We start from the raw sequence: 22,040 nt of genomic DNA, 5'->3' as shown, positions 1-22,040 counted from the left end.
TTTGTGTCATTTAGAATCACAAAATTCGGATTTTGAATCAGAAATCTCTGATTTTGTTTGTCACTGACTCTGTTGGTCGAGTGAGTCAGTAGACCAATCAATCGACCAATGAGGACAGTATCCTCATGTTTGGTTTGTTTTGGATGATTTGATCCTTACCTTCTAGGTTTCTTTCCTAATATGATATATATACTTGTTTAGGACTTTTTTTTCCAAGTTTAGACAAGATCTTCCTTGATCCCCAAGATTACTTGCAAGTTACTTAAAGTAAGGATAATTATTTCCTTAATTACATAGATTGCATGATTTAGTTTTCATATTTGAATCTCTCTGATTTATTTCCATAAATAGATTCTTATATTGATTTATTACTGATGCAACTATTCTAATTACAGTAGCATTACTTGTTTACATTACTTAGTTTTTGTATGACTTTAATTGCCAATTATATATATGAGTTGAATCATGTGTTTGATTTCTTTCCATATGGGGAGTTACTATAATTGTGATATGATTGAATTATGGTTGTGAATGATTAGGTATGGTTTGGAAAGGGGAGGTGTCTTTTTGACACTTCTGTCCTTGGACATTAACGGGAATATTATAGGATGTTTCCGGAGATGCCCTTTGACACCTTCCTAAACTATTGGTTGACATACCTAGGACTGTCTAGTAGTGCTTGGCTAGGATGTCTCGTTATATCAGACCCTAGTCGGAAGGGTATTGAGACCGAACGACCCGTGGTAGCAATGGAGATTCATGGGCGCTCAAGACCGGTAACCAACTCATGAGAGGACATGAATCACATTGTGGGGGCAATTTATTGGTAGGGTTGCATATGAATAGACTTGGGCTCACGGGCACTCAAGACCGGTAACCAACCCGTGAGGGGACGTGAGATCTTCCCGTTTACCATATGTGGATAATTAATAGGGTTGAGGAGTTCGTAGTTAGGGACTATGAGGACTCTAGTGTGAAGGATACTGGAAAGGATCGCCAGGGGCGAGGAATGGACTTATCTGGAGTTGAGTTGATGTAACTAAGTAGAAGACTTGTATTTGGCTAGGCTTTACCTTGACATGCGCCAGTACTTAGATACCCCCAGCCATGGAATGTCCCGAGGGATGCCGGACCCACTACCAAATGGCGTTGTGTGATGAGACCTTCCTAAAGAAGTATGGTGCTATGACTTAAAGCATGTCTGCCAATAGAGACCAGCATACATAGAGTTAGAATCATAATGCATCATATGTTACATATCATATTGCATCTTACTTTGCTTTGAAATCTTGCTATTTATGTTATTATGGATTAACTGTCTTACTGGGTTTTTTTTTAAACTCATTCCTTTTGTGCTATGTATTGTTAGATTTATCTACAGGTTCTGAGTATTATGACTGCTCGTATGAAGAAGTGTAGGGAGAGGAGGCATATCTCTAAGAAGGTGATTGCGGTTACGACAATTACGTTAGAGATTCCGAGAGTGGTCATATTGTGTACAATGCTTAGTCCGTCAATAGAGTGGAAGCACCCTTGTGCCATTTTTGAGATTTATACTTATAGAGATGTTCTCTATAAGATTGAAAAAAATTTAGTTACTCATTGTACTTGCTATTGGGATTAGTTTTGATCTCTTTTCCTTTTCTTTTCTGAACTACTATTCCGCCTCATTTTACTTTATGATTTTGACATTATTGTTACCTTTCGTACTCTGATGATATATGATTTATTCCTTCCTTATTTGGATCTCTCATTTATACTTTGCACATTGATTAGTTATGTTCTTGATTATGTTATTGCTTATGTGGGAGGATGGTTTCCTCGATACTTGATCTTCGGGGCTGTGGATCACACAATCGGGTATGCCAGGTAGGATACCGGCTGGGTGGATGTGACAGTAATAATCCGATCCAATAATGCGTGTTTGCACGTGTGTATCATATTTGTAATACAACCCAAAAAATAGATGGATTTCATAGAAGGGGAAAAAAATCTACATTTTCATAGTATAATAACCCAATTTTAAGACAATCAATTATAGCACAAGATGAAATTTAAAAAGGTTTTTGATTTGAGGATCTATTTATGGAGGACCATCCGGTAGAGCCCAAAGAATGAACTTGCAGTGTCTATACTATCTAGGTTTTTTGATTTTTATAGGGTTGATGGGTTTCTAGTTTCTACAATGTGTAATGACTTTTAATTTTTTATTAGAAATTGACCAATAACAATTTTGCTTTGCACAGAATTTTAGCTTTTGTTGTAGGATGTTCAAATATTTATTTTGTTCTTTTTCTTGCATACCATAAATTGTTAATCAACCTGTGTTTAAACTGTTAATCAGTCCGAATCCAAATCGCACAAAACAAAAACCGTCTTGAAACCGTTATTTTTCCAATAGGGCTGTGTGTGGACTTCGAATTTTGTAGCCCGAAACCGTTAAAGTTCGAAACCGGCCCAAACCGGACCATGACACCCTGCCTGCAGAAAATAATGAAAATGGAAAAAGAAGATCCTGCATGCACCAGCCACGAGCCAATGCTCTCCGCTTTAGTTCGTATACATATCGATTGTCTCAAGGCTCATTTCGAAGAAGGGGTTGTTTGAAGCTGGCTGTCACCTATAGAGTTTTTCCATGGCTTCTACCTCAATCGACGATTTGGTGGTTATCGAATTGAGGAATCTTCCGTCGACCCAACCGGAGGTTCGGCAGGAAGAGATTTTCATTTCAACCGCAGATGTCCATTTTTGGAACCTCCCGTTGATTCTGAGCAGTCAAATCGTTAAAGTTCAAGCAAATCGAAACAGGTAGATACTAAGTCAATTCGTTCTTTTGAGATTTTGTATCGACTTGTAGCATTAATCTGTAATTCGTTTCCTCACATCACGAATGCAGGCTTATTCAGGAATCGTCGTACTTCCAAGGCTTACTCGGTGGAAGCTTTAGGTTGGTTACTGAGCTTCTCTAACCGTAGACCTATCACCTAGCTACTAACCTTCTTCTTTCTTGTTCCTCTCTACATATGAATGCTCATGAACTTTCACTTTCTATTGAGACAAACTAGGCTCGCCTTACTCCGGCAACTAAGTCAATAAGCTGAAGAGTATCTTGGTCGAAGCAGTTGACCCTTCTCTTGTTCAAAGAATTAGAAGTAAATGTACAAATTTATTGACACAGTTTAGTTTTCCCCCTTCCGAATTTTGCCTGGAGATCTATCTAGTGATTTGAATACTTGAATGAAGAGACATCTTCATGGCATTAAATTGAATTAAGCTAAATTGCTGTTTGGGTGGAAAAGTAATTACCCTGTCTGAGGACTAAAACCATCAATCAGATGCCAATAGCAAAGCAGAATTAGACCCTGTGCAACTTCCTAAAGATTTTGTATTGACGATCATCACTTGGGCAGGAGCTTAGTGTGACTAGAGCTCCCTTATGCTACAATGACAGCAAAATTTTGATACTTTAGTTTGTTCATTTTCAACTAATGCCTTGAGTTTGTATTTATTCTATTTACTTGTGCTGTCTATACTCACACTAAAAAGCGTACTTCATGTTTTCTGTTCCTTTAGGGAATCATGTCTGGACTGTATTTCAGTTGATTGGAACCCGGAAACTGTACTCAATGTTCTGAAGTTTATTTTTGGCTGTCAGCTTGATATCACACCCAAGAATTTTGTTCAACTATTGGAAGTAAGTTTTTGATCTTCTTGTGCTCCATTGAGTCCATTCATTACCCCATTCCTAGCTGTCATGTGCCTGGGAGCTCTCTTGATAAACAACAGACTATGACACCTGATGGTTTTCCAAGAGGATGAACTGTCTCAGGTACTAAAAAGATATAACATCCAAAAAAACACAAAAAGATGCATCCAAGATAGATTGAGCAAGGACTAACAAGATTGGTGTTAAATAGTAAGGCCAACTGTGACCTGATGGACTCGGCAATAGTTCACATAACATCCTAGAATTAGACCTAACAACAATCGAAGAAACACCCGTTTCAGCTGCTTTACTCTGTCCCTGCACAACCCCCCTCCAAAGTGGCTTCCAGCTTTTTATCCTAAGACAAAGTCCCATCAGCTGTAACACATCATCTTTCATGGACCAAAAAGAACCCCCCATGAGCAACCTGCTAACTGAGTGGTGAGCACACCTGCAACCATTAAGATAGAACCATCAAAACTACACCAAGTTGGGAGAGAGAGCACAATAGAACTAAGACTTAGTGGAGCCTCGATGCTAGAATAGAATACTAAATCCCGACACTGTATATCAGTGCAACTATTCACAAGAGGATAAATGTTTGACTACTTGAGCCAAAACTGAATGGATTCTGACACCTGCAAAGGATTAGGAGAGATGCCCCTAATGACAGCTAAATGACAAGCCCCCTAGATATAATAAAATGAGATAGCCAAAATTGAAAAGACCCTATTAAGAGAGGAAATCTCCTAGTTTAGGCAAAAACACCGACTCCCGCAGACATTCAAAATAGAAGCCATGGTAATAAACTCGGGTCTAATACCCAAAGGTCCAGCTGCTAAAATTATTTTAGAAAAATTACACTCAAAACAAATATGCCAAACTGATTCATGAAACACACCACACGTAACACAAGAGGTAGAAGAAAACGACCACTTGCAACCAAATTCCTAACAGGCAATCCATTATGCAAAACTCTCTACAAGAAAACTTAATCCCTTGGATGAAGATGAAACTTTTTCCTAAAATACTAACTCCATTGAATATATCTATCTAAAGATAAATGAATAGCAGCCATTTGAGTGTAGAATTTCCCAGATTGAGACAAAGAACATTGCCAATTATCAATTCAGAAGTGCTCCTGGAATGAAGAATCTTAGAATCCAAGTTGGCCTTGCTTCTATTCCTTCCTTTTTGATGGGTTGCTGTGAATTTCCTGAATCTATATTTAACACTCTTGATTCGTTAGCCCATCGATTTGAAATAATGATGTGGGTAAGCCTTCTAATCTCACGTGTAAAAAGAGTATGCTTTTTACCTATTGAGCTTGGTGGACTTGGTTTTAGCTCTGCTTGGATTTATTAATCAGGCTTTACTTCATAAATAGGGTTGGTGATTGATTAATGGGCCATCCTATGTTTGACTAAGAATGCTCACTGGAAAATATTTTCCCAGTACCTCCCTGTTAGATCCTAAGGTTTGGAAAAAGAAAAGGTCCAGGGTGTGGAATAGTTTTACTGTTGTGTCGCTGAGTCTTAAGAACTCTTTAAGTAAGCATGTTGGGAATGGTGAGAATAATCATCTCTGGTATGATCCATGGGTTCCTTCAATACCCTCAGTCCTTAAGGTCAATTCCCTTTGAGCTTGTTCAGCCTAGTTTTATTAAGTGAGTCTCTCAAGCTTGCATCAATGTGACTTGGAATGTTTCTCTTTTGTTGTTTATGCTTGAAAGATGCTCCATTTATTTCAAGGAAATGGCATTTTTGTCATTACCACTTTTGATGCCACTGATGGTGTGGTCATTGGCCTTCTTTTGTGATGTGAACAAAGGCCCTCCCCTTGGCCGACACTTTGGTTTGGGCCTTGGGGCCCAACCAAACTGGCACAGTTAGGGTTGGCCGAACCCCTACAAGGCAATTTGGTCATTTTCCCTTTTGATTTAGTTGCTTATTTTATTTTTTTTCTGAGTCCAATTCTATGTTGAAGTCCTAGTTTGACTCCTAGTGACATCGGGAATCTATCTTTTAAGTAGGACTCTTTAGGGATAATTAAGTCTTCTATTCAAGTTGGGTTCTTTTGTTTATGTGGCTGTTATTTAATTGTTAGGGGTATCCTAACTTATAAAGGAAACCCTAGTTGAGTTAGTTTCTAATTCCTAGTTGAGTCTAAGTCAAGTACCTAGTTAGAGTCAAATTCTTTCTTTCTCGATTTAAGGCTATAAATAAGCCATTTTCTTCATTTTAAAATTAGTCTGCATTGACAAGTTGTGATTATCTTTGGAGGGCCTCAGTAGGATTCTTAGCTTCTTGCCTTCAAGTGCAGCAACCTACTTCAAGAACCAGCAGCCATCTGTTTCAGTGGCAGCTCCACCAAGTATGTCCAGCAGATCAGCACCCTCAGCCCCTTCCCCAACCTCCTACCACGATCGTCACCCTCCCCCTCCCCTTTCCTCTCTTGCACAGCCTATGAAACCCTCCCCTACCATCGCAGCCCCCTAATTCCCCTTCCCCACCCCCTATGACTTTTCTAAACCCATCCCCCAACACCACCTACCCGTATGCCACTGACTCTCCTCCCTTCTTTCCCTCTCGGCTCTCTCTTTCTCTCTCTCTCCCTCTCCTCCACTCTTTCTGACTTGTGGAACCCAGAAAACAGAAAAAAGAAAAGAGAAGAAAAAAAAGAAAGAACAAAAAAGAAAAGAAGAAAAGAAAAGAAAGGATTGAGAAAGACTGCCCAAGATCTTCAAAACCCTACTCAAGATCCATTCCCAAAACCCTAATTTTTTTTCTATCTTTTGTTTCATCTAGGTGGATGCTTTGACAACCGTGCTTCCCATATGAATCCCATTAATCCTAGGATAATTTTTAGTCTTCCAAATCTTCCCATGGGAATATGGGAAAACCCTAACTTTTCCCTACCCATCTATTTGGATCTCAATTTTATCTCCTTGTCCTTCCCAGCAAACCATAACTATCCCACCATATTATCCATCCATCCTTTATAACTTTGGTGATTATTTGCTGGAATATTCTGGGCTAACCCTAAACTTCGGAATTATTTCAATAAGCCCTGATCGTGGAGTTGGGTTTACATCATTCTGTTTTTCTGAAGGAAACCTTGGGGGATTCCAAGGATCTTACAGTGAAAACTAGAACTGGGAGCCTGGTAGATTGTCATATCCCCCATCGTCACTGTTATCGATGGGACATTCAAGGAATAGTTGTAGGTACAAATTTGCAACTGGGACTTTGCAGACAAAAAAATTGTAACAATTAAATAAGAAAAATGAAAAAGGAAAAAGACGGGGGCATACCTTAGTTAGAACTAATCAGCTAAAGCTAAGAAAGGCTTTTTTCCCTCAATAAATAACGGGCTTTTCCATCTGCATCTTGCCTAACCATCATGTCAGTTTCCCCAACTTTGAGGCATGATCATCTCCACTAAATTTTATTTAGATCACCATTGAAGTGTCACTTGGAAAGCTTTATTTTTGGACTACCTCTTGGATGACCATGACAACAAATTTGGCTTATTCGTAGTTGACTATATAATGCATGATTAATACTTAAATCGCATTGAACGAATAAGTTGGTGACTAAACATCCAAAATTTCACCCTAAAAGATTGAATGAGATCCTTGGTAGTGACTACACATCCTAATTTCTGTAATCTTTTTGACTATATTCTTGTAGTCAGTAGTTTGGTAGTGACCAAACAGCAGAATTTGACTTTGTATTTTGGGTTGAATGGCTTGCCCAGCATTTAAGCCAGGAAACCATTTAACAGCCAACATTATTCAGTCAGTTGGCTCGGGATTTACTGTTGCAACAGTGTTAGTGATTCGTCGACGATGATGGATGAATTTCCTCTTGTCAAACTCCTTTTTCTTTTCTCTCTTCCAATTTTTGAGAAATTGTGCATGAGTTATGTGCCTAAGATATGTTTGAATTTTTCCAGGGTGCATTATATTTCGGGTTGGAGTCACTATTACTGGAGTGCAATACATGGTTCTCCAAGATGACCTCTACCAGGGGTCTTCAATTGCCACAAATAACATTAGATGCCATTGTTGAAGTTTGGAACTTTGGATTAGAGAATGGTATGTTTTCTAATCCTTCTTTATTTGATAAACGGTTGAGATCTTCTTGAATTGTAGGAATTACACTGTCAGAACAATCTTGCCACTTCTAGTTTATGATATATGGTCAAATATGAGGCCTTCACTCTGATAGCAGGTAGTGAAATGTGTTGCAGCTGTTAATTTTACTGCAGAAATGTGCACGGACTATTTGGCGAGAAACTTTGTGGGTACCTTACTTTTATTTAAGCAAGCCATCACACTTCAATCTTATATATGTGACTTTGAATTCCTTATTTTTCTTTTTATAAGAAAACAAATTATTCAAAGACCAAATTGATGTATACTCCATTCTCAGTATTTCTAGTTTGTTTATTCTAAAATTCTAGATTCATTGTATGATGTGTGTTGTGATATAACCGGAATGTGGAAGGTTATATTGTGTTGCATTATGTTAGATTCTTACCGTTCCTTTCTAATTTAGGGAAAAAAATGCAGAAAGGCATATGTTGACATGAAAGCAAAGTCGACAACCAAAAAACATAGCACTTCTGCGAGATAGATAAGGTTGGTAGGAACCCTCCTATCTGAAGTAATTCACTAGGATATGAATTGCAGCAAACTGAAAGATAACATTGGTTTTGATGGTGTCAGTCACCTCCTACAGCATTCACACAATGCTGCCTTCAGCCAATGGCTGCCCAAACCTTACATAGAATAACGGATACCCATCCTCACATATTTCCCCCTCTTTATAAACCCCCCTTTGTTAGTTATGATAACTCTCCCCCATTCTCTTTCTTACCCTAGGGCCCTATCATAACTGGCCCCTCGAAATTCACCTTGTCCTCAAGGTGAAGGTAAGTCAAGAGGTTAGTCTTCACATGGTTGCCATACAACAATGCTAATTCGGTGCCAAGAATCCTTTCAACATTGTTCCCATTTGATGTAGCATGCTGACCATTAGTTAATTGATGAATTTGAGCATGCTGACCATCAATCTTGTACTTGCGTGTACAAACTCTCCCTTGAAACATCTTTGGTGCTGGAGGAACTCCAACAGTAGTCCTGGCAGTTCCCACAATAATTTTCTCGGTTGAAAATTCATGTGATAGGAATTATTGGTTTGAATTTCGGTTGCAATTACCCTTTTAAAATCAACCATTCCAGAGTCCCCTAACCCAGTTTTCTTCTCAAATGTCCTGGTAGCAGCTCTGATTTCAGAAATGTAAAACGATGGGCGGCCCCTGTGGCTTTCCCAATGTATTTCTGCCGGAACTAATTGCCAGAGTGAAGCTTCGACAACCATTCCAGATGGATCGCAAACCAGTTGGAGCATTAACCCCTGTCCAGAAGACGTCGACCTGGTAAGTATTGCTCCTGACTACAATCAAACCCAATGCTGGTTCGGGCAACACACAGAAGGGTGGCCTAGACTCAATCCCAGACCAAGGCGCACGAGCCTCCGTCTTCTCTGGCATCGACATCTGCAGGAAATCGTCAGAGTAGCATCTTGCGGTGGATTTTTCCAGCCATTTTTTCCTTTCACTCGTTGTGGCTGCAAATAGTGCCTCTGCCGAGGTGTGTGTGGATCGGCCTGTTAGAGGCCTGAAATCTGTCGGAACTTTGTCAAAGAACCTGGAACTCTTCTGCCAACGTCGACAGAAGTGTGTGCTCAGCCTCTGCTTGCTGCCCTATTTGGTGCGCTGAACTGGTTGCAAGAAGGAAGGCAAGGGATGAATGAATAGTTACTTCCCAAAAGTGCCCTTGGGTATATTGGAATCTGAATGGGCTGTATGGATCCTGGGCTGCTGCTTGTGCACATTCTAACACTCCAGGTGGTCTGCTTGCCTTGGGTATATTGGAACATGCAAACCTCTATTCAATGGATGAAGTCCAACATTTTTAAGGGTGGGTTTTTAATTGGGTTCTTTAAAGGCCATCTCTTGGTTTTAATTTGTTTGCTCAAACAGGCCCAACCAGGTCAGCAAGTTAAACCCTACCTTTCCCTTTTCTTCTCCTGCTAGCTTCACCGCTGCAGTATATTTCCCAACTGCTGCTGCTGAAATTGAAGCAACCGCCTCTTCGTGGGAGTTGGGCAAATGAATGTCGATGGAAGGACGCCTAAGCTCACGCAACAACTGCCCGCACCTGCTTTGTGGTTCTTCCACTCTAGGCACCAACTACCACTTGCCTGTGTTGTCTTCGCCACCTGCAACCAAGGAGGTTTCACTGGAATTCGCACCCCCATACGATCTTCTTTTCAATTCGATGGGTTCTTTGCATTTTCCCACTCCCGACATCCTCTTCTTCCTCCTCTATAAAGAGATTTTCTCCTTCATTTATTTCTTGACTGTCGTGCATAAAATCAGCCTTCGACTTCTTGTCTCGCACGATGATATTGTGGCTGTTCACATTGAGTATTACTGCTGAGTTCATGAGAACACTAGCTGTGCCTTCTTCGGTTATGGGATCAATCCCTAGTACCTCTGCTTTGATCTCATCGGCCAGATCTAGGTGGAAGCTTTTTGTAACTTCTCACCATTGCGAGGTCCCCAGCACTAGTCAAATCCTCAGATTTTGCCCCAAATCCTACTGCCAACTCTTCTTTCTCTATGACCTCTTTTGGTTTCTGCAGTTCAGCCTTCCCCTCACCGATGTCTTCTCTTCTGGCCTCCTTGAAGCTTATCCAATTGACACTTTGGCCATTTCCTTTGATAGACCCAACACAATGCATCCCCATCTTGGTGTTGGGAGCCGCACTCAACCGATATTCATACCCCGACTCCTCTTTCAAACAAAAGAATAAAACTTCTGCTAGCCATGCATTACACTCCTTTCAGTAGAAAACATGGACAATCCGGTCTCCATTGTCCTTCCCCTGGATCGAAATTTTCTCTGATGCCAATTTGATAGGAACCCTCCTATCTGAACTAAAATTGAATTACTAGGATATGGATTACAGCAAAACTGAAAGATAACACCGGTTTTGATGGTGTCAGTCACCCCCTACATCATTCACACGATGCTGCCTCAGCCAATGGCTGCCCAAACCTTACATAGAATAACGGATACCCATCCTCACATATTTCCCCCTATATATACCCCCTTATTGTTTAGTCATGATAACTCTCCCCCCATTATCTTTCTTACCCTAGGGCCCTATCAAAGGTTAATACTCATTTGCCACCCCCACACACCCATCCAAAAAAAATAAAAAAAATAAAAATAGAAGAAGTAGCAAAGAATTTAATTCCATACATTGTAATGGAAACCCAATTTTATGGTTACATCCTAGGATGGTTTCCCTAAAATTAGGGGTTGCCATAATCTTCTAGTAAATGAATAACAAAATATTATGGGATGTCTCTGGGTATGTAAGAAAGTTGTGGGGAGCTCTTAGGAAAGATATGGGATGCTTTGATCTAGATGGGAATTGGAGGGAAAGACTAGGAAACAAAATTGGGATCCTGTGGAATGATAGGGAAATGTTAGGGTACTAAAAAAGTGAAGATTTCCCATATGGACTGATTGTGGAAAAGATTTACCTACGAAGATGTTTTCAAAAAAGTTCTACTCAAATGGTAAATCCCAAATATTGTGATAATTTTGCCCGCCCAATCAATATTCTAATGAACTACCCAAATTACCCTAAAAGTGTTATGTGTGGGTATATATATAGAGTTTTTATAGAATTTTTTTCCTAGTTCAATTGCTAAAAAATTGTTAGACAATCTCATGTTTGAATTATTAGTTCCTAAAGAGAACAATGCAAAGTGGTGTGCTTTGAGAGCAACAAAAAATAGATAATGAATCATAACTAACATGGATGATGACCTAAGGAATGCTGTTTGAATAACAAGTACATCAAATAATTTCTTCTTCTTCTTTCTTTCTTTTTATTTTATTTTATTTATTTTATGTTTTATTTTTTTTTTATTTTTATTAAATCAACATCATATTATATTGGTTATTGAGTCCCCACCCCATAATATAAAGCTCCCTATTAGGGAAAAAAGAAGAAGAAGAAGAAGACAACGACGAAGAAAGAGGAGTTAGTGAGAAATTATTATAGATGAATTTTTAAGAGTGCATTATTAAAAATTTTTGCTTTTGAATGCTAGTAACTAACTCTTAGGAGTTACTAGAAAATCTCAAACGTGAAATTGTCTAACTATCTTTTAGGAATTGAACCAGGAAAAATGAATTCTGTAAAAAGGTAAAAAATGCTAACTATATATATAAAGACTTTACTTTGAGGGTAATTTAGGTAATTAATGGTAGAATATTGGTTGGGTGGGAAAAATTGTCACAAAATTTGGGATTGAGCAATTCTTTTTTCAACATAGAATCCATTTGAGTAAAACATTTTAAAAAAAAATTTATTAGGTACATCTTTTTTAAAATCAGTCCATTTGGGATGTTATCCCTTAAAAAAAAAAAATTCTACTTGAGGTGGGATGGGGAAATGATAAGGGTTTGCAAAACCTAAATGGAAAGGATGAACTTGAGTAATGGATCTTGATTAGGGTTTTGAAGATCTTGGGCAATCCATTTTCTTTCTTTTCCTTTTTTTTTCTCTTCTTTTTTTTCTTTTCTTCTTTTCTTTCTTTTTCTTGTTCAAATCTGCCACAAGTCAGACACATGGGTGGGGAGGGGTGCGATGAAGAAAATACAGGGAAAGAAAGAGCTGCAGGGTAGGGGAGAGATGGGGGAAGGGCTGGGAAGAATCGCAGGGTGTAGGGGAAGGGTTTTAGGGGCTCTTGGGGCTGGGAAGTGTGCTGCCAGGGGTGTGGCAGTAAGGGGGGGAGGGATTCCGGTTTTGCGCAGGCAGGGGAAGGGGGTGGGGTTGGCATGATGCGTTTAGGAGGTTGTGGGAGGGGATGGTGGCTTGCTTTTTACGTGGAAGCTGCTGTAATGCCTTGTAATTGCTGGAGACTGGAAGAAGAGTGCTAGAAGCTTGAAGAAGGTGCTGATTTTGAAGAACTTTCCATTTTTACTCAACCGTGGCCTCCTCAAAAAGGCCGTGATCCTTAACCCAAACTTTATTCAGTGATCAGACTTAAAACTTACAATGAAAAGAATAGGATATTCATAGCCTACTAAAGACTCAAATCTAATTGGGAATTCTTTATAATTTAGGATTTCTCTTACAATTAATCTCAGCCACACAATTAAATTTTTTAATTTAAACAAAACAACTAATGGGATCTTCTTGAAAATAGATTCCCGTAAGACACTTGGACTCCACATAAGGAAAGGAACTGTTCTTGTAATAAAATACTTACAAGAGTCCTTTAAAGAAAGACTCCTAAGGATTCAAGATTCAAGAACTCAACTCCAAACTAAACAAGACTTCTAGACTTAATACTTAAGTTGGGTAGAATTACAATAAAGAACCACTTGAAATAATAATAAAACTGAGTGCTAAGCTGTAAACAGGTTTAGTAATCATGTTTAAGGCTGATATGGGCTCATCACCCCATAAACCTATGGGACTAAGGCCAAACGCTTATACCTACGTAGGTTAAAATGTTTAGTTGGGTGCTGTTCCTGCATCTAGACCTATGGTGAAGATGTCAGCCAGTTGATCGCCTGCCTCACAAAACAAGTACATACTCACTTGGAGTCAATCTTCTCATTGATGAAATGCCCATCAACCTCAATGCTTTTTGTCGGATCAATTTGCATAGGATTTTGAGCAATACTTATAGCAGCCTTGTAGTCACAATAGAGCTGCATTGGTTTTATAGGGTCAGATCCCAACTCTCAGATCAAGCTTTCAACCAGATAAGTTCACATACCCTATGAGCCATAGCTTGAGATCTGCCTCAGCACTAGACTTGGCTATAAGTTGCTTCTCAGCTTCCCAACAAAATTTTGTTAATTTCCTGCATTAAAAGAGGTGAATCATAATGTCTTTAAGCTTGTGGTTTTGGTCTAGTTGGGAGTTTGTTGGTTTTATAGCAACATCCCTACTTCCTTCAACATCACAAACTCCATTGGATGGATATTTGTCACTCGTTCGATCTTGACATCTCAATCCTGAGAAAGTATTTCGAGAGTCCAAGATCTTTAGTGTCAATTATTGGGTTAGATATGACTTCAACCTACAAATCCCCTGTCATTCCTAGTGGCCACAATGTCAGTCGACAATGAAAGCTGTAATAGTGTTGTTTCATTTCCAAATAAACAAGGGTACTGTCAGCTTGACTCTAGGAATATCCATTCCTTAGAATCACCTATCTAAATCTCTCAAACAAAGTAGTAGGAGACCATTTTCCATGAAATGCATTTTTAAGAGATATACTTTCCCTTTAGATGGAGACAAACCTTGGGATGGTTGCAATTGCATGTATACTTCCTTGTCTAAGTCACCATGAAGAAAAACATTCTTGATATCTAGTTGGTACAAGGGCTAGGTTGCTAGGTTGCCATAGACAATAGGACTGTGATTGATTGCTTGGCTACCAATGCGAATGTCTCCTGATAATCAATCCCATAGACTTGACTATATATTTTACCAAATCTTTCCATAGCACCATCAAATTGAATTATTATTATTTTAATATTTTTTAGAAAATCTATGGAAAAAATAGAAAATCCTAATCTTTGAATGCTTGTGGGCCCTGTACATACATTAATATTTTTTCTTTTTCAATTACATAAATAAAATAAAAATCCTAACTAAACTCAGCCGTAGATTACTTGGCTTCTTTATTTTTAAGATATTCTTAGATTTGGCCCATAATGACATCTCTAGCCCATCATGCTCCAAAGTCCAAATTGGGCCCTTTTCACACTTGAGAATTTGAATGGACCTCTAATGTGTAAAATTTCATGTTTGATCCCCAAATCTCCAAATATTTGCTAAAATCCTAAAATCGAAAATCTGCAAAAACAACATAAAACCAAAGGTAGCTCTGCTCTAAGTGTGTAAAATGCATGCTATGCTCTAACATTTCACACATGAATGTGCTCATTAGAATTCCCCCACACTTGGATTAAGCTTGTCCTTAAGCAAGAATAAAGAAAAAGACAAATGCAAGAAAGAAACTAATGCAACAAAATAAAATCCTCACTCACTTTCGTAGGAATCATGGTTACACTTAGCATGTGCAACAAGCCTTACCACTAGGTTACCCTAGAGGATGAGTTTAGTTTTGTGGGTGTTGCAACCATGGTGGGAGATCTCGCTCTCGAGCGAGATCTCGCCACTCAGAAATACCGAGATCTCGACCGAGATGGCGAGATCTCGGTCGAGATATGCCAGAAAATTGGCGGTAGTCTCGGTAGCCCATCTCGGTGAGTTTTAGGGCTCTGGTTGGGCTGAAACTTGGTATTTAGCCTATTTAAGGCCTTTTGAACACATTTGTGGCCTTAGATTTGTGAGAAAATAACCCTAACTATGTCTTCTATGTCGACCCTATGTGTAAAACCGAAATTCTGTGAAATGCAAAGTTAGAGTCTTAGAGAATAGAGATTATAGATATAGAGTTAGAGTCTTAGAGAGTTAGAGACAACATGTAATGTAATTATGTAAAGATATCAAGTAATTCAAGACTTCAAGTTAATGAGTTATCATTTATCAACCATCAAGTATCAAATACAAATATACAATAACATTACACATCAAGTATTCAAGAATCAAGTCAACAAGTGATCAAAGTTCAAACTTCAAACTATCAAAGATTCAAAGTAATAAATTGTTAAACACTTAAATGTCTTCAAAATTGTACAACCATAACTCCATAAGAATTAAGAAGATTACAACTTACAACTTACAAGTTACAACTTACAAGTTACAAGACTAAGAGTATCACTCAACATTTCGCATCAATTGATTTTGAACGGTGGCCACATATGACTCCCAAGTCAATTGATCACTGAAGTATGTCACATATCGGTTTATATGATCATTATATGTTTGCATGTCGAATCTTTGGAGGAATAGCGATGCGGGATAACCGTCAATCGTGGGTGGGTGAAAGAGCCATTGTTGTTGTTGTTGTTCATATAGTTGTTGAGTATTTGGGTACGGGTTTCTAAACCACTCATTTAACAACCCACCTTCACTCCCATATGCATACTCTCCAGGTGAAGGGTCTTGAGAAATAGTATGACCTCCATAAGAAGAATACCCCATGTAATCGACCCGGTCTTTGTGATCCCCGTATTGGTACCCCGATGACGGGCTCTGCTGTTGTGAATCACTCTGATCTAGGCTCATGCTTCCCATGCTCAATTCAAGATCATGCATGCTCGCATCATCATTCAGTTGCCCCTGCCCTTGCTTTGATCTGCTCTTCCGACTCTTACTATAAGTCCGAGAGATAGGGGAACCGTGGCTCACATGTGTCGGATGACTCGGACTGGTGGAGGTGAGTCGGGTGACTCCCTTTGTTGACGCCGACTTCCACAGAAACACGACCAGCCCGACCGCCTCCATGACTCGAACTCGATGTCCGATTTGGGCCACTTGGTCGTGCAGTATGAGTGGTATCATCGGCATCATCATCCGAATCTCCACTACTAGTTGTCACCTCGGTTGTTTGAAGTCGACCAGGTGGCTCCACAAATGGTACAGCTGATCCTTCGATGCCGCTACGCAAAGCGACGACCCTCATCGGAAGATAGGTGCTCAGCCACAGCATCTGGGCCCACAGCAGCAGCAATGGTAGGATCAGGCTGCCCTTCTGGCCCATCCAGCATTGGGCCACCTCGATCCCTAACCCACTGATATATGACATCATCTTCCTCATCTTCTGCGGGGGGCTCGTGGAATATATCAGTCAACTCAATCGGTTCACGATTGTCGTCATCTATATTATCTTGTATGTGCCCTACTCTCAATCTCATGTTGTAATGCACATACACCAAGTTCTCGAGCCTCTTACTCCCCAATCTGTTCCGTACCTTACTATGGATGAGCGAGAAGGTGCTCTAGTTCCTCTTGCAACCAGAGGATGAGCAAGTCTGTGAGAGTACTTTAATTGCTATGTCCCTGAGATTTGGTGCACTAATTCCATATAGAAACCACCAGTCAGCTGCATAACCAAAAATAAGAATGCATTAGGCAAGCAAATCTTTATATTTATATAACTTATCAGTTATCATTTATAAAGTTATTGACTTATAGACTTAATGACTTATAGAGTAGTGAACTATTTACCAGGATCAGTTTTTTTCCTAGTTGCAAGCTGAGAAGGCTTTCCAAAACTCCCGAGAGGCATCCACTGAACTCCCGATCTCGTACACCAATTCTTCAATTATTGTATTATACTATTATGTATATGCTTAATGGCTAATGCACTAATGCAAGAAGTTGAAGAAACAATTGAATAAGTTCTCACCTCTCCATTAATTGTCCCTTGCATGATGGGATTTGACACAAGCTTCTCCACCACCTCTTGCACCGTGATCATCAACTTTACATCAAGCCCCGGATCATTCTTGTAATGGTACTTTGGGTTGAGGTAGTAAGCTTGCATTGTGGAAATAAAAAATTTGGTTAATGACTTAGTGATTTGGTTGTTTACTAACTTACTTGTTTATAAATTATAAGTTATAAGTTATAACAAATAAAGAATTTAAATTAAAGTATACAACAAAAACTTAAAGACTTAAAAGTGACTCACCAGCCAAGTGCAAAGGATGCATCAAGTGCATCTCCCATCTATTATCGATGATCCTCTCGTAGGATTTGAAGGTGCTAGGGGCAGCAGCTCTAACCAACTCTTTCATTTGCTGGAGGGCAGCATATATGTGGGGCATTGTGGGCTTCTTCTCCGAATCCACCATCCTTAAAACAAACACAATAGGCTCTATAATGCCCAGTGTCCTATTCAGCTGCCTCCAAAAGGAATCATCAGCAATGGTTTGTTGGGCTAGTCTTTGCATCAGGATGGCTAGATCCACGCCAACCAAACCACTCCTCACTTGCAAACATGTGCGGAAGACCCACCACTTTCTTCTGGAAGCTTTTCAGAGCTACATAGTTGGTGGCGAATCTAGTCAATCCAGGTCTGACTAGATCACCCTTACAATGGTTCCTCATCATCTTCAGCACATAACAAGTCCTTCAACATAAGATCAATCGAATGAGCAGCACATGGTGTCCAAAAGAGGTGGATCCTGCTGCTCTTCTTCCTCATCAACATTTCACATGCTTTTTTGAAGTTTGCACCATTATCTATGACAATTTGGACAACATTCTTTGGCCTACCTCGAGTACCACCTCCCTAAGAAGCTTGTAAAGGTAGTTAGCATCTCTGATCTTATCTGAGGCATCCACTGACTTGAGGGAGGATGTCTTTCCATTGCAGCTCACCATGAAATTAATGATGGACTGTCTAGTAGGACCAGTCCATCCATCAGCCATCACAGTAACACCATATGTACTCCATTGTTCTTTTAATGATTCAATGTATTCATCCACCTCCTGCTTTACCTTGGGTAAATATTTATTCATTACTTCCCAAGCTGTTGGGCCTTTAACCCCTACACCTGCCCTAGCAACTGCATTGATCATCTCCTGATAGTATGGTGTTTTGGCTACATTGGGTGCAATGTTGTTATAGAGCATGAATTTGCTGATTGATAACCTAGCTTCCTCCTCCCTACCGCCTTCTCTACCTCCAGCAAACATATCGGGAATGCTTCTTTGATAGATGTCTTGTTGGTTGAAGAGGGAGGGTCTTGGTCAAATGTGGAATCATAATGTGTAGTCTTCCTCCTCCTCCTTTCGGTCCTCTCGGTCTCGGTTCACGAAAACTATGTCTAGGTGGCATGGATGCCCACGACCCCGAACCACCTGCTCCCCTTGTTTGTTCATATTGCCTCACACTATCAGCATGTAAGGACTGTCTGCTAGCTTCCATTGCAGCCTTCATCTGTCTCCATTCGGCTCGTGACTCAACACCCATAACCCTCCTCCTCTCTTCATCATCGCTTGATTCCTCATCAACATCAAGAGTAGGTCTAGATAGCACTATATCCTCAAATTCCCTTTGCTTTTGTGCCATCTCTTCCTTTTTTTGTTTCCCTCCCCTTAAAGTTGCTGCAATTATTTTTTGGACTTCATAAGGAACCCTGGGACACTTGGCAACATCTTTATAACCACCAGCCAAATGTTGCTTTAATCTGGTTGAACCACCAGAATTCAAAGTCTTGAGGCAATGCTTGCATCGGGATTTCTTCTTGTCAGCAGTCAGTGGATCCCCATGTTGCCAAGCAATGTCCTGAGTCCCACTACCAGTGCCGCCACTCCCACTAGTTGCCATTTAAGATTCAAATGTACAGCACTGAAAGTCTGAAATACATACGTGAATCATGAATATTCCCAAATAATCATTAGAATAATTTTTAGATACATAAAAACATGTAAAAACAATTTATAAAACAACAAAACACACACTTTGTTCTAAGATAACATATATACACTGCTCAAACAAACATGTTAGTATTTTTAAAATAAACTACATAATATGAGCATCATTTAAAAAAAAAAACAGATAAATTTTTAATAACATATTATTTTTTATAATTATTTTATGAAAAAATAATTTATAAAACAACAAAACACACACTTTGTTCTAAGATAACATATATACAATGCTCAATAAGACATGTTTGTATTTTTAAAATAAACTACATAATATAAGCATCATTAAAAAAAAAAAACAGATAATTTTTTAATAAAATATTATTTTTCATAATTATTTTATTTAATTATTTAAATAAAAAAAATACAGCAAGCATGATAATCAAAATATTAATACATGAGATTGTAGCCCTCTAAATGTAGTTTAACATAAATAATAATCACATTCATATCATAAGTATTTATTTATAATCTTTAATTTTAATTTTTTAGATAATATATTTTTTAAATATGAAAATTAAAAAAAAAAATTAATAACAGAAAATTAAATTTTTTTCCATGAAAGTGTAGATCTAAGCTTGAACATCAACATATATTTATATCACACTCATACAATCATTGTAGAACCTTGTATTTGAAAAAAATCAAATTTGGTGGAAAATCTTACATTTCTTGAAGATCCCTTGAAATATGCTTGAATCACTACAAATATGCTTCAATTTGTTGTTGTAGATGAGTTGATGATGTTGCTATGTTGAATCCCCAACAAATTCCTGCCAAATTCCGGCCAAAAATGTAGTTTTCCGGCCAAATATGGGCTTCCAGCGAGATAGAGGAGAGAGAGAGGCTCGAGAGAGGCGAGAGATGCCTCTCTCGAGCGAGACAGGGGGCTTTAAAAAGCCCCTAAAGCAGCCAAAATCCTACCGTTAGCGAGATCTCGCCGAGATATTGGCGAGATCTCGCGAGATGGGCGAGATCTCGAGCGAGATCTGCAATCTCGCAGATCTCGCCAGAGATCTCGTCTCGCCTTTCTAAAAAGGCGAGATATCTCGCGAGATCTCCCACCATGGTTGCAACGAATATAAACTCAAAATTGCAGTTCAGCTCAAGATAAAACATTACAAATTCCAACCTCTGACAATAGGTAAGTAGTCATACATGATCAATAGGTATGACAATTCTCCTCACGTTGATTTAAGATCCCCCCCCCAAACACTTGAACTTTATTACCCTATATTGACCATTGAGACTAAGCATATATCAATTAAAGACTCGCCTTTTATCTTTCAAATATACTTCTTCTTTAGGCAAAACCACTCATAAAGTAAGGGGACCAAGGACTAAGGTTTTGAAGTATTTTAGACCAAACATTTCTACCAAGGGATTGGTGACACTTGCATTTATTTATTTCTTTTCTCTTTTGTTTTGAACTTTTTGAGTACCGAACTCCACTCTACTCCCCTACGGTTGGCTTGAATAACATGGTGGAGCAAACACCAAAAACCCAAGTTACTTTCTAGCTCCGCTTTTGCGCATATGCAAACATAGACAATGATGCTAGAGTTCTTTTTGATAATCACCTTCTTGAGAGTTTCGATCAAGTCACCTCGATTCTTGAGTCGGAGTGCCCTGTCCTAGTTCCAAAGAATTCAACTTTGAGTGTCATGCCATACAAAAATGTTGTCGAAACTCCTAACCAAATGAACAACATCCCACAAAATCCATAGTTGTTCCAATGCCTTAAATTAAGGGCCTTTAATTTTTCTATCCCGTCTCAACATACATACAAGTTATCGTCCTCTCAATAGGGATCTTTTGTGTTCATGAGGGGTACCAAAAACTTTCATTTCACACATCATAGCAATTAAAAGTGTATGTATACTAACCAAAAACCAAAATTAAAATCTACAAAGAAACTTGAATTCCCCCCACACTTAAGTAACACAATGTCCTCAATACATGCATGAAAAGAAAAAAAAAACAAGGACAATGCAAAGGAGGGGTATACCTTTCAGTCACCACTATAAATAGGCTCATGGAGATCCATGATCTCTACATTATCAACACTTGGCATCAAGGAATTGCTTCAATCTATGCCCAGTTTACCTTAAAAGTTACTCTAGTTGTAGGATTCATAAGTTCTACAGCAGCATGGGGGTATTCAACCTACACAATATAAGGACCCTCCTAGCAGGATGAAGCTTCCTTGGAAACAAGTACAATCTAAAATTTTGAAGCAAAACTTTTCACCAGGTGTGATAGATTTTCTAAGAATATGCTTATCATGAAAAGCCTGAGTTTTGTCTTTAGAAATTTTAGCATTGTCATAAGCATCATTCCTTAATTCTTCCAACTCAAATAGTTGGAGTCCTCTATGAGTTTGAGCCTTAGACAAATCAAAGTTGAGGCTTTTTATGGCAAAAAAAGCACGATGTTCCATCTCAACTGGAAGATGACGGCCTTTACCATAAACCAAACGATAATGAGATTGACCAAGTACGGTCTTATATGCAGTCCAGTAAGCCCATAATGCATCTAACAAACGATTAGACCAATCTTTCCGATTAGGATTCACAGGTTTTTCTAGAATTTGTTTGATTTGCTTATTGGAAACTTCTACTTGTTCATTAGTTTGGGGTGGTAAGGGGTAGCCAAGTTATGGGAAGTGCCATACTTTTTACCTAAGGCCTCAAAGGGTTGATTGCAATGGTGTTTGCCCCTATCATTAATGATAGCCCTAGGCATACCAAATCGAGAGAAGATATTTTCTCTTCCAAATTGGAGGACCACCTTATTGTCATTGGTCTTACAAGCATGGGCTTCAATCCATTTAGACACATGATCCACCGCTAATAGAATGTACTCATTTCCAA

General features: G+C 39.0%; 1 protein-coding gene across 1 annotated transcript in view; it reads left to right on the top strand.

The window, feature by feature from the left end:
- Positions 1–2,540: 2,540 nt before the first annotated feature.
- Positions 2,541–22,040, top strand: part of LOC149024161 (BTB/POZ domain-containing protein FBL11-like) — a 34,457-nt gene continuing 14,957 nt past the window's right edge. Inside the window, exons 1-5 of the mRNA XM_089144484.1 lie at positions 2,541–2,808; positions 2,897–2,947; positions 3,574–3,694; positions 7,664–7,805; positions 7,961–8,010. Of these exons, the coding sequence (XP_089000610.1) occupies positions 2,636–2,808; positions 2,897–2,947; positions 3,574–3,694; positions 7,664–7,805; positions 7,961–8,010 (537 nt within the window). The 5' untranslated portion in view covers positions 2,541–2,635. The remainder of the gene's footprint in view (positions 2,809–2,896; positions 2,948–3,573; positions 3,695–7,663; positions 7,806–7,960; positions 8,011–22,040) is intronic.

This window comes from Hakea prostrata, chromosome 2 (genome assembly GCF_041222555.1).
Source record: "Hakea prostrata isolate BN-2017 chromosome 2, UWA_Hpros_2, whole genome shotgun sequence".
NCBI classification, from domain to species: Eukaryota; Viridiplantae; Streptophyta; class Magnoliopsida; order Proteales; family Proteaceae; genus Hakea; species Hakea prostrata.
Note: the sequence above shows the minus strand (reverse complement) of the source record. Positions and strands in the feature narration are given on the sequence as shown.